Source organism: Suncus etruscus, chromosome 6, assembly GCF_024139225.1.
Source record: "Suncus etruscus isolate mSunEtr1 chromosome 6, mSunEtr1.pri.cur, whole genome shotgun sequence".
NCBI lineage: Eukaryota > Metazoa > Chordata > Mammalia > Eulipotyphla > Soricidae > Suncus > Suncus etruscus.
In genome coordinates, this window is record NC_064853.1 from 25,591,256 (window position 1) to 25,603,701 (window position 12,446).

Consider the following 12,446-nt stretch of genomic DNA (forward strand, 5'->3'; position numbering starts at 1 on the left):
CAGATTTCCTGCGTTGGGCTGTGCTGCAGGCCTGAAACCCGCGTGACGCTCTTTCCAGGCCCCGCCCAGACCACACCTACCCACCAACAGGCCACTCCCAGAAACCATCAGGCACCGCCAGGCCACGCCCAGACGCTATCAGGCACCGCCAGACCACGCCCCTACATCACTAGGCCCCGCCCAGGACCCGCCCCTTACGCGCACGTGACCGCGGACGAGGGGCGGAGCCTACAGAGCAGCACGCGAGGTCACGGAGCCTGCCAGCCAGGGTCATGGCGGACTCGGTGGACTTCCAGGATGAGGAGCAAGTGAAGTCCTTCTTGGAGAACATGGAGGTGGAGTGCAACTACCAGTGCTACCACGAGAACGACCCGGACGGTGAGCGCCGCCGGCACGGCCTGGGGACGCGTGGAGGCGCCGGACGGTGGGGTGGGGCATTGACGGGCCGTGGGGGGGCTGTGGCCTGCACCTCCAGGCTGTGGGACCCTGGTGGCTTTGGGAGGGCAAGAAGGGCTCAGGGGGGCCCCGTTCATTTACAGATCCGATTTCCTGAGCTCTCCAGGAGTCCTAGCTCTAACGTGGGCAGAGCAAAGACGTTAATGAGGTCGAGGAGAAGGACTGGCTGAGGGTGGGGGTACCTGGGGTGCAGAGGGCCTTTGAAATGGGGTGCCCGATAGTCCATGCAAAGTGGTATTGGGACAGTCTCGATGAAAATCGGGGGGATCTACGCCCGAGTTCAAGGGCTCTTGAGCTTGGGAACATGCTCTCTTGATTGAATGAGGGCAGGCCCATGCCACCTGCTTTGGGCGTGGAGATATCTTCTATGGGAGGAAAGGGGTGTCTAGAAGGGGCCCCCGAAGCAGTCTGTACCTTTGAATGGTATTTTTCTTCCCGAGTTTAGTTTGAGAAAGCAAAAAGAGAGGCCTCTATCCTTGTCCTGTCTTCAGATCACTTGCAGTCTAGTTTTCAGAACATGCAATGTTTTTTTTTTTTTTTTCTTTGTGTTTTGGATCACAATCTACAATGCTCAGAGTTTATGCCTGCCTCTGTACTCAGTAATTACTTGGGATCCATATAGGGGTGCTGAGGATTAAACCCTTATCGCCAGGTAAGGCAAGTAAGTGCTCACTGTACTCCTATCTTTCCAGCCCTGCAATAGTAGTTTCTTTTTCCTCCTTTTTCTTTTCTTTTCTTTTCTCTCTCTTTTTTTTTTTTAATAGTTTTTGGGCCACATCCGGCAGCACTAAGGTTACTCCTGGCTCTGAACTCAAAAATAGTCCCTGGCAGACTCAGGGACCATATGGGATGCCGGGAATCGAACTGGGGTCCTCCTGTGTGGGCTAACCGCCTTACCGTTGTGCTATCGCTCCGGTCCCTTTTTCTTCCTTTTTTGTATGGAGGACATTTGCCTGGCATTGTTCTGAGAACCATATGGGATGCTGGGACTGAGTCTGGGGATCAAATTCAGGTCAGTGCATGCAAGGCAAGTGCTATATCCTCTGTACATCACTGCAGGTCCCAATAGTTGTTCCTTAATGCTAGCTTGCCGCAGAGCCACTATGCCTGGAGATGGCTGACAATGAACCCAGGGCTATTCTTTGGTACTGATTGTTTCTACAGTATGCAGGGAGTTCCAGGAGTTGGAGTCACTGAGGAGCAGGAGGTTTGAGCAAGTCTTCTCATGGAGTCAATAGAAGAGACAAGAATTGATTAAACAGGAGAGTTGATGGAGGAGAAAAAGACTGTTTGGAAGATTGACGTTAGAGTGTAGTCAGGAATAAGATTAAAGAGGGGGCCTCACTATGGCCTCCTACGGCAAGGCATTAGGATTCTGTCCTGTGGGCATTGGAAACCCATAGCATTCTTGAGAGAGTTCAGAGCTGCCAGATAAGTCTTGATTGCAATGCCTTAGCAGGCCTGAGAGTTACCCGTGCTGCTGGAACAGTTGTATTCAGTTATCATCCTCTCCCTGGGGTCCAGAAAAGCCTTCTAGCCTGCTGGCTTCCTCACCCTCTTAAAATGTATTGAACTTACAAACTGGAGTTTTAACTTTGTTAATACTGTTTACTAGATTTTTTTTGGGGGGGGCCACACTTATTGATGCTCAGGGGTTACTCCTGGCTATGCGCTCAGAAATCGTCCCTAGCTTGGGGAACCATATGGGAAGCCAGGGATCGAACCGCGGTCAGTCCTAGGCTAGCACTTGCAAGGCAGATGCCTTACCTCTAGCGCCACTGCTCAGGCCCCTATTTTTGGTTTTTGGATCATACCCAGCGGTACTTCAGTTCTCCTGGTGCTGTGCTCAGAAATGACTCCTGGCACACTTGGGGAACCATATAAGAAGCTGGAGATAAAACTGGGTTGGTCAAGTACAAGGCAGACATCGTACCTGCTGTGTTATGGCTCTGGTCTGATTTATTTTTTAATTAAAAAATAGGGGCCGGAGAGATGGCATGGAGGTATAGGGCATTTGTCTTGCATGCAGAGGACAGTAGTTTGAATCCCGGCATCCCATAATCCCATATGGTCCCCTGAACCTGTCAGGAGCGATTTCTGAGCTAGAGGCTGGAGTAACCCCTGAGCGCTGCCTGGGGTGACCCAAAAAAGCCTCGAAAATATAAAGAAAGAAAGAAGGAAGGAGGGAAGGAGGGAGGGAGGGAGGGAGGGAAGGAGAGAGAGAAAGGAAAGAAAAAGAGAGAGAGAGAGAGGAGAGAGAGAGAGAGCCCGGAGAGATAGCACAGAGAGAGAGAGAGAGGGGAGAGAGAGAGAGAGAGAGAGAGAGAGAGAGAGAGAGAGAGAGAGAGAGGAGAGAGGAGAGGAGAGAGAGAGAGCCCGGAGAGATAGCACAGAGAGAGAGAGAGAGAGAGAGAGAGAGAGAGAGAGAGAGAGCCCGGAGAGAGAGAGGAGAGAGAGAGAGCCCAGAGAGATAGCACAGAGAGAGAGAGCCCGGAGAGATAGCACAGCGGCTTTGCCGGTGGTTGGTTTGAATATCGGTGTCCCATATGGTCCCCTTAGCACTGCCAGGTGTGACCCAAAAACCAACAGAGAGAGAGAGAGAGAGAGAGAGAGAGAGAGAGAGAGCCCGGAGAGATAGCACAGAGAGAGAGAGGGGAGAGAGAGAGAGAGAGAGAGAGAGAGAGAGAGAGAGAGAGAGAGAGAGAGAGAGGAGAGAGAGAGAGAGCCTGGAGAGATAGCACAGAGAGAGAGAGCCCGGAGAGATAGCACAGCGGCTTTGCCGGTGGTTGGTTTGAATATCGGTGTCCCATATGGTCCCCTTAGCACTGCCAGGTGTGACCCAAAAACCAAAACAAAATAAAAAAGAAGGAAGGAAGGAAGAAAAGAAAGAAAGCATGGTCTTGTGTGCTTATGTCCAGATGAGGAATCTTCTCTCCTGCTGAGATGTATCCCACCCTGCAACGTTGTTGTTTTTCTTTTTCAGTTCTGAAATATGTTCCTGCCCATATGTAACCACTCCATATTTATATAAGCATATACAAGCTTATATACGTTTTTTGGAGGGGTCATATCCAGCAGCACTTAGGGGGTATTTATGCTCAGAAAACACTCCCAGCAGGCTTGGGGTATCATATAGGATGCAAGTGATCAAACCCTGGTTGGCCACCTGCAAGACAAATGCACTGTTCTCTCTGTGCTATCACTCTAGTCTCCAAGCTTATATACTTTATAATTTGTTGTTGAAAGTGTCCAGAGCTTACTCCAGGTTCAGCTCTTAGGAATTACTCCTAGTGGTACTCTGGACCTTCTAAGATACTGGGGAGTGAACTCAGGTCTGCTGAGTGAGTGCAAGGCAAACTCCCCAAAGTTATATACTTTGTAAAAAGGCAAATCACATGCTGGAGAGACAGTACAACTAAGGCCGTAGAACATTGTGATATGTGAATGTATTTAGGTACTCAAATTTACCTTGAATTAAAAATGGACAAGAGGTGGATGTTACTGGAGGTAAAGAAAGGGTAGGAGATGGGAATAGATAGATGGGGTAGGACATTTGCCTTTCATATATATGGTCAATGTGAGTTCAATCCTTAGTACCCAATACGGTTCCTGGAGTAATCCCTGAGCACTGCCTGGTGTGGCCCCAAACCAAAGCAAAATAAACAAAAATGATAGAGATTGGTTCGAAGAGCCTCCCTGGGACTAAAGACTGCTAAGGAGAGAATCTGTTCCTAACTCCTTTGGTAGCTGCCTTTTTTTTTTGTTTTTTTTTTTTGTTTTTTGGGCCAGACCCGGTGACGCTCAGGGGTTACTCCTGGCTGTGTGCTCAGAAGTCGCTCCTGGCTTGGGGGACCATATGGGACGTGGGGAGATCAAACCGTAGTCCATCCTAGGCTAGTGCAGGCAAGGCACTTACCTTACCTCTAGCGCCACTGCATTGGCCTAGGTAGCTGCCATTTTTAACCTTGTCTTCAGGTCTCATGTTCCCAGTTGCCCTACAGAGGAATAACATAGAATGAACCAGGCTCCTCTTTCTAGATGCTTCAAAGACAAGCTTCCGGTCTTTTTACTTTTCTGTATTTTACTGCTGAACTTGCTGAGAAGAACTAAAGTTCACAAAACTTCCCTTGGAAGTCAGTAGGCCTTTGGGCCTGGTTATCAGGTTGTAGAAAGCCTGCTGATTAGTGAGGTGAGGACTGGGGGGGTTCCCAGTTCACACTGATCACATACCACCCTTTATAGAAAGTCCCCCTACAGTCTTTCTGTTCAGGCTACCTGAGTGTCATGGTATGTCTTGCTGCACTTGGGCCTTCCAAGGAGAGCAGCCAGCCCAGACCCAAACAGCCATGATCTCTTCTCATAGGTTGCTACCGGTTGGTAGACTACTTGGAAGGAATCAAGAAGAATTTTGAAGAGGCTGCCAAGGTGCTGAAGTTCAACTGTGAAAAGAATAAGCACGGCGATAGCTGCTACAAATTGGGGGGCTATTATGTGACTGGAAAAGGTAAGCAGTGACCTGCTTGAGAGTGCTATGGGTGTCCCCTCATGAGTCACATGCTGGCCTCTCTTTACAGAGTGCCTCTCACAGGTCTGGGAGAGTGGCTAGTCTGCAGGTCTATTTGGGCATGAGTTGCGTGTTGGGCGGGCACAGTCTTTAATGTTGGGCAGTTAACTGCAAGGAGTTTTGTTTGAGGAGCCGCTGGCCTGTGAGACAGCCACTCTCTGCTTCAGTCTAAGCATCTGTGAAATGGAGACACAATAGCACTTGCTTTGTGGGAGTCAGAGAAGCAGGCTGTTTAATCCTATCTCAACCTCATGTGAAGATGACATAAGTGAGGGCATCCACGTGTCCACACAGAGGAAAGGGCCAAAACAATTTCCTTCGGTCTTTTTTTCCCCTAAACTTTATTTATTTATTAACTGATTAATTGGCTTTTGGACCACACCCAGCGGTGCTCAGGGGTCACTCCCAGCTCTACACTCAGAGATCACTCCTGGCAGGCTCAGGGGACCATATGGGATGCTGAGACTCGAACCACTGTCTTTCTGCATGCAAGGCAAATGCCCTACCTCCATGCTATCTCTCCGGCCCCTCCTTCGGTCTTTTATCCTCATGCTCTAGTTGGAAAAAAACCAGCACAGTTTCCATAAGCCTTATTTAACAGTATCCATGACTCAGGACTTGGGAAATGTGGCTAAAGGTCTTAACAAGTTGCTATTAAGTACAGTGAGTAGAGCATATGACTTGCATGTGGCTGGCTCAGGTTCAATACCAGGCTCCCCATATGATCTCCTCAGCACTGCAAGAATGATTCCTGAGCCCAGGAGTCATGAGCACTGATAAATGTGACACCCACCCCAATTTCACCTCCCCTAGGAAAAAGAGACCTTAGAGCCTTAGGTAGACAGGGCTGTGGTTGTCTGAAGACTCAGTTGGGCTGATGTTGATGATTCCAGAGGACTCACTAACAAGGCTTTGGGCGCCACCTCATTCCATGGTATCTGGCATACACTGGCTAAGTGACTCAAAAGTCCACAGTATCTTTTGTTTATCCTTGATTTTTTTGGACCACCTGCCGCTACTCCATGTGGTACCGAGGATCTAACGGGGTTCCTGTGTACAAGGCAAGTTTCTTACTCACATACTGTTTCCGTGGAAATCCACACTGTATTTTATGATCTCCCGCCGAATATTACACATTTTATATTTCCACCACATTACATTTATTAGGGGGAGTTAGTAAGTTTAACCACAGTAAAGAAGAGAAATTAAATTCTCCCTTTTGAAGGCAAGAATACTCAAGGATTTGTGAGTATATTTTAAAACTTCAACAAGTAGAAAATGTGACCTTTGATAGGCAGATATAATTTATTTTATTTATTTTTTTATTTTTGGGTCACACCCGGCAGTGCTCAGGGGTTACTCCTGGCTTTACACTCAGAAGTTGCTCTTGGCAGGCTCGGGACCACATGGGACGCTGGGAATCGAACCACCGTCCTTCTGCATGCAAGGCAAACGCTTTACCTCATGCTATCTCTCCGGCCCCAGATACAATTTTTTTTTTTTTTTTTGGTTTTTGGGCCACACCCTGTGACGCTCAGGGGTTACTCCTGGCTATGCGCTCAGAAGTTGCTCCTGGCTTCTTGGGGGACCATATGGGACACCGGGGGATCGAACCGCGGTCCGTCCTAGGCTAGCGCAGGCAAGGCAGGCACCTTACCTCCAGCGCCACCGCCCGGCCCCATCCCAGATACAATTTTTTTGGCCTTTGAGCCACATCAGCTCAGGGATTACTCCTGGCTCTGTACTCAGAAATTGCTCCTGGTTTGGGGAACCATATGGGATGCCAGGGATCGAACCAAGGTCTGTCCTGGGTCAGCTGTGTGTAAGGCAAACACCCTACCACTGTGCTATTGCTCTGGCCCCAGCAGATATAATTTTTGTTCAATAGATATGAACTTTTTGTTTGTTTTACTTTTAGCTATGCCTGGCAGTGCTCCAGTCGTTACTCCAACTCTGTGCTGAGAGATTGCTATAAGCAGTGTTCTGGGACTCAAACTGGGTCTGCCGCATGCAAATGACTTAATGCCTCTCTCTGACCCTAAACTGTGAATATTTTTGTTTGTGTAGGCCAAATCTGGCTGTTCTCAGAGCTAACCATTCGATCTGTGCTTAGGGATCTCTCCTGGCAGAGCTCAGGGATTTATGCCTATATGCCCTATGCACTCTACTATCGCTCTATTAACTTCTTGGGGACAAAAATTATTTACTTAACCTGGTTCTTAATTTCTTGTCATATCTTATTAGAAAGATGTTCAATGAATGAAAAAAATTTTTTTAGTTCTTTGGAGCTTTGTGAACTATTTCTGCTTTAAAACTTTAAAAAAATAAGGGCCGGAGAGATAGCATGGAGGGTAAGGCGTTTGCCTTTCATGCAGAAGGTCATCGGTTCGAATCCCGGCTTCCCATATGGTCCCCTGAGCCTGCCAGGAGCGATTTCTGAGCATAGAGCCAGGAGTAACCCCTAAGCAATGCCGGGTGTGACCCAAAAAACAAAACAAAAAAAAAAACTTTAAAAAATAATGTTTCTGGGCCCGGAGAGATAGCACAGCGGTGTTTGCCTTGCAAGCAGCCAATCCAGGACCAAAGGTGGTTGGTTCAAATCCGGTGTCCCATATGGTCCCCTGTGACTGCCAGGAGCTATTTCTGAGCAGATAGCCAGGAGTAACCCCTGAGCACTGCCGGGTGTGGCCCAAAAACCAAAATAAAATAAAATAAAATAAAAATAATGTTTCTGAGTCAGAGTATAATAGTATAGTAAGTAGGGCATTTGCCTTGCATACTGCCAACCTGGGTTCTATTTCCAGCATCTAGTATGATCCTCTGAGCACCACCAGGTATAGCACAAAAAGAAACAAACAAACAAAAAAGATTTTTAGCCAGGGAAGATAGCACAGAAGTTAGGGGCATAAGCAAAGCAAACCACCAGCTCTGGTTCAATACCAGGTAACCACATGGCCTTTAAGAATTGCCAGGTATGGGGCCAGAGAGATAGCACAGAGGCAGGGCATTTGCCTTGCATGCAGAAGGACGGTGGTTTGAATCCCAGCATCCCATATCGTCCCCTGTGCCTGCCAGGGCGATTTCTGAGCACAGAGCCAGGAGGAACCCCGGAGGACTGCCAGGTGTGACCCAAAAACCAAACAGGAAGGAAGGAAGGAAGGCAGGCAGGCAGGCCAGATGCTGGCAAGGCCCTGGTGGTCCTTTGTCAGGGTCTCAAGTAGTGCTGTGTATTAAGCCCAAGTACTGAATCATCTAGTCTGGCTGGCAGAGTATTGTTGGGAGAGGCCCCTGGGTCCCCTGAGCATTCTTGGGAGGTCCCACTCCACCAGGGAAAATGTTTCTAAAGAATCATTATGGTCATAAGGAAAACTTTATAATGTTTGGGGAAAAAAATGAATACAACATTATAGCATGTGGGCTGAGCTACATAATAGTGTGCAAAACCAAAGAAACTATTGTCTCTGTGTTTGTGTCTTGGTAAAGTTTTTTCTTCTTTTTGTCTGTAACCATATTTTACTGTATTATTTCAAGGACTTTTGAGTTCTGTGTTGGATTAAAGAGGGAAAGAGGCTATAAAATTCTTTTTCCTTCTCTTGTTAGAGTCATTTGTGTGATTAGTGATGGTGCATCAAGTCTTTTCTCTCTCTCTTTTTTTTTCTTTCTGCTTACTCCTCCTTTGTTTTTTGTTGGTTTGGGTCACACCCAGCAGTGCTCTGGGTTATTTCCTATGGTCCTCCAGGACTCTTCAGTGAGTCCAGGTGTCCAGCCAGGACTAATGCACTTCGCAATCTCTGTAGCCCCTAAGTGCACCTTTGGTGAACAAAGGTTTAGTATCTAATAGCTTCAGCAAAGCAAAGAATTAGCTATGGACCTGTGCAGGGAAGAAATCTGTTTATTTCACCTGGCAGAACTTGACAAGGATCTTCAGGCAGAGAGAGCCAGGTAACGTGGAAGCTCTGTCCAGGGAGCCTGACCTCTGAGGGATGACTTGTAGAGGAAGCAGCTTCAAAAGATACTTGAAGGGAGTTGTGTTTGGCTGAAGTGGTAATGACTATGTCAGTAGAAAGAAGGCAAGCTGAAAAAACAGTGCGATAAAACAAATAATACCAGCAATACTCTGGTTCTGTTTTTGTTTTTCTGTTTTTGGGCCACACCTGGCCATGCTCAAACGTTATTACTCCTGAGCTCAGCTCAGGAATTATTCCTGATGGAGCATTGGAGACCATATGGGTTGCTGGAGATTGAACCTGGGTTGGCCACATGGAAGGCAAATACCCTACCTACTTATCCTATCCCTCAAGCCCTTACCACCAGTACTTTTTTTTGGGGGTGGGAGGGGTTGGGTCACACTCGGCAGCACTCAGGGGTTACTCCTGGCTCAATGCTCAGAAATCGCTCCTGACAGGCTCGCGGGACCATATGGGATGTCAGGATTCGAACCACTGACCTTCTGCATGCCAGGCAAACGCCCTACCTTCTTGTTATCTCTCTGGCCCCACCAGCAGTACTCTTAACTAACCTTGGTTTACCCACCTTCCCTTCCCTTCATTAACAATGACTGGGGCTACGCACACTAGGTTGTGCTTACACACTTGGCTGCAGTACTTGCACACTTTAGTTGTGTCTTACATAGAGGCTTGCAGGGATCTCACTCAATTAGTTGTGGGGCTCACTGATGATCGATCACTAATTTGGTGGGGGTTCACCAGCATCATGCATTATAGTGTTTCCCTGGAGGCTGCACATGTTAGCTCTGGTGCAGTATATACCTGACTATGGGCTGGAGATTATACATTCTGTTACTGGCACAGATTGACAACACCAGGGAATGAACTCATACTCTCAAAGCAGACTTGACTAACTGCTGAGTTCTCCCCCAGGCCACTGAATCAAAGTTCTTAAATAAATTTCTTCAAAAAAAAAAAAAAATTTCTTCAGTTCACACCAAAGTGCTTATGGAAGTCCCTTTCAGCTTGTGTCTGCTGCCCAAGCTAGTAGGAATCATTGTGTAAAACAGACCTGTGGGGGACTGGAGAGATAGCATGGAGGTAGGGCGTTTGGCTTGCATGCAGAAGGATGGCAGTTTGAATCCTGGCATCCCATATGGTCCCCTGAGCCTGTCAGGAACGATTTCTGAGCATAGAGCCAGGAGTAACCCCTGAGTGCTGCCGGGTGTGACCCCCCCAAAAACAAAATAAAACAAAACAGACCTTGTTCCCTGCCAGTGTAAAAGCCAACACTTGTTTTTTTCTGCTAGCTAGGAATCAAAAGGATTTTTCAGTCTTTTTTGGATTTCTCCCTCTATTCTTGAAAACATGGTTCATATCCTTTACAGACACAGACTGGTCATTGCCTCTCCATTCATAAAGGATGCTTGGCTGAGAAAAGGGGGCAGCAAAGAGCCCATTTTCAGTTCTGAGCCTGAATTGACATGGTGGGGGCAGCAGGCAAGTTATTCTCTTTGTTTCCTTTCTCATTTCTTTTTTTTTTTGGGTGGGGGGCACACCCGGTGATGCTCAGGGGTTACTCCTGAGTGTCTGCTCAGAAATTGCTCCTGGCAGGCATGGGGGACCATATGGGACACAGGGATTCGAACCAACCACCTTTGGTCCTGGATCAGCTGCTTGCAAGGCAAACGCCGCTGTGCTATCTCTCCGGGCCCTCTTTTTTTATATTAAATTATTATCTGAGCATCTCTGATTTAGGCCTGAGATATTCAGGCTCTGCTCTGAGTTGGCTTTATTTTTCTCTCCTCTTCCTCCCAGGTGGGCTGCCCCAGGACCTGAAGGCTGCCTCCAACTACTTTCTGATGGCATGTGAGAGATCCTGCAAGAAGTCTGTGGAGGCATGTCACAATGTGGGGCTCCTGGCGCATGACGGACAGGTCAATGAAGATGGCCAGCCTGATATGAAGAAGGCCAGGGACTACTATACCAGAGCCTGTGACGGCAACTTCGCCTCCAGCTGCTTCAACCTCAGCACTGTGTTTCTACAGGGTGCTCCCGGCATCCCCAAAGACATGGGCCAGGCATGTCGATACTCTTTGAAAGCCTGTGATCTGGGCCATATTTGGGCCTGTGCCAATGCCAGCCGCATGTACCGACTTGGGGATGGTGTCGATAAGAACGAAGCCAAGGCTGAGGAGCTGAAAAATCGGGCCCAGCAGTTGCACAAAGAACAGCAGAAAAGCGTCACACCCATAAAGTTTGGGTAGTGTGGTTTACTCCTAAGCCACAGATAGCCTGAGGTTGCCCCTACACCCCCAATTTCTGACCTTGGTTGAAGGTTAAGGTGCTGAAGCAGGACGGTTTGGGACTTGATACTAGTAGCTCAGGTGACAAGGCACATTGTCCTAGAGGAGGGTGTGACATCTGGGATGTAGCCTGAAATATTTATGTTAGTCAATATTCCTTTTTCTGGTGTGTTTTGTGAAGACATTCATGTTTATAGGGTCTGATTTTTTAACTCTTGTAGTTCTGTGTAAAACATCAAACCAAATAGCCAAATGGGTGAGGAGCCAAAGTTGGGAAAATGAGCAGCTATATAGATTGAAGGCCAGAGCAATAGTACAGCAGGTAGGGCATTTGCCTTGCACGTGCCCAACCCAGGTCCAATCCTCAGCATCCCATATGCTTCCCTGAGCCCACCTCGAGTGATCTCTGATTGCAGAGCCAGGAATAACCCCTGAGCATTGCCAGGTGTGTTACCCCACTCCTACCAAAAAAAGCCGGAAGAAGTAAGACCTCATCAACGTCATCATCATTGTACTTGGGAGGGCTGGAAAATCAAAGTATATCTTGATTTCCATAATAGAAGATTTAAAGAGCTAAGAACAGTTAAACTAGTCACGACTGCCACCCTCTGACTTATATAATCATCGGTGTGGGCTTTCTTTATGCCTTTGGAGTTAGCTATTCCAGTATAGTCAGAGCTGATCAGGAGGACCATCAGACAAATGTTAAAGGTTCGCCAGCTTAGGGTTGCACAAGAAGATGCAGCATAAGACTTGGAGTGGAAACATCCAGATAAAAACAAGTGCGCACAGGCTGCCCATCCCAGCAGAAGAGCAAGCAAGGTCTCTGGGGTACGTTTGTTCCTCATATCTGGACCTTTTACCTGTCCTGCAAATAAACTATTTTGATTGATTAGTAGTTTGTGCTGCTGATTTTTTCTCCATATTCTGGGTAGGATGGAAATTCTGTTCTTCCTTTTCTTCAGGTTTTCCTGTTACCTCCCCTAGCCTGTCGCCAGGGGGCGAACTCAACATTTCCTTGCTGATACCCTTTGATTTCCATCCCTTTTGCTGTTTTGGGGCCTCCAGTTTTTGCTGTGTGGATTAGGGTTTATTCTCTCATCAGCCCACCAGCTTCTCCGGAAGGGATTTTTCCCCAGAGCATGTGAGAGCGTATTGTTAAAATATAATGTA

The 12,446-nt window shown here is 47.6% G+C and overlaps 1 protein-coding gene across 1 annotated transcript; it reads left to right on the forward strand.

Annotated features, from left to right (window-relative positions):
• The first annotated feature begins 247 nt into the window (after positions 1–247).
• On the forward strand, positions 248–11,510 carry LOC126011279 (cytochrome c oxidase assembly factor 7). The gene is made up of 3 exons (XM_049775032.1): positions 248–378; positions 4,820–4,960; positions 10,786–11,510. The coding sequence occupies exons 1-3, from the start codon at positions 273–275 to the stop codon at positions 11,232–11,234; spliced, it is 696 nt and encodes a 231-aa protein (XP_049630989.1). The 5' UTR covers positions 248–272; the 3' UTR covers positions 11,235–11,510.
• Positions 11,511–12,446: the final 936 nt, after the last annotated feature.

What these genes read in the sequence shown, in the direction of transcription:
- LOC126011279 (XM_049775032.1), top strand. Translation starts at nt 273, where the DNA reads ATGGCGGACTCGGTGGACTTCCAGGATGAGGAGCAAGTGAAGTCCTTC. An exon ending in CCACGAGAACGACCCGGACG is followed by an intron (nt 379 to 4,819) that starts GTGAGCGCCGCC and finishes CTCTTCTCATAG; the next exon opens with GTTGCTACCGGTTGGTAGAC. An exon ending in CTATTATGTGACTGGAAAAG is followed by an intron (nt 4,961 to 10,785) that starts GTAAGCAGTGAC and finishes TCTTCCTCCCAG; the next exon opens with GTGGGCTGCCCCAGGACCTG.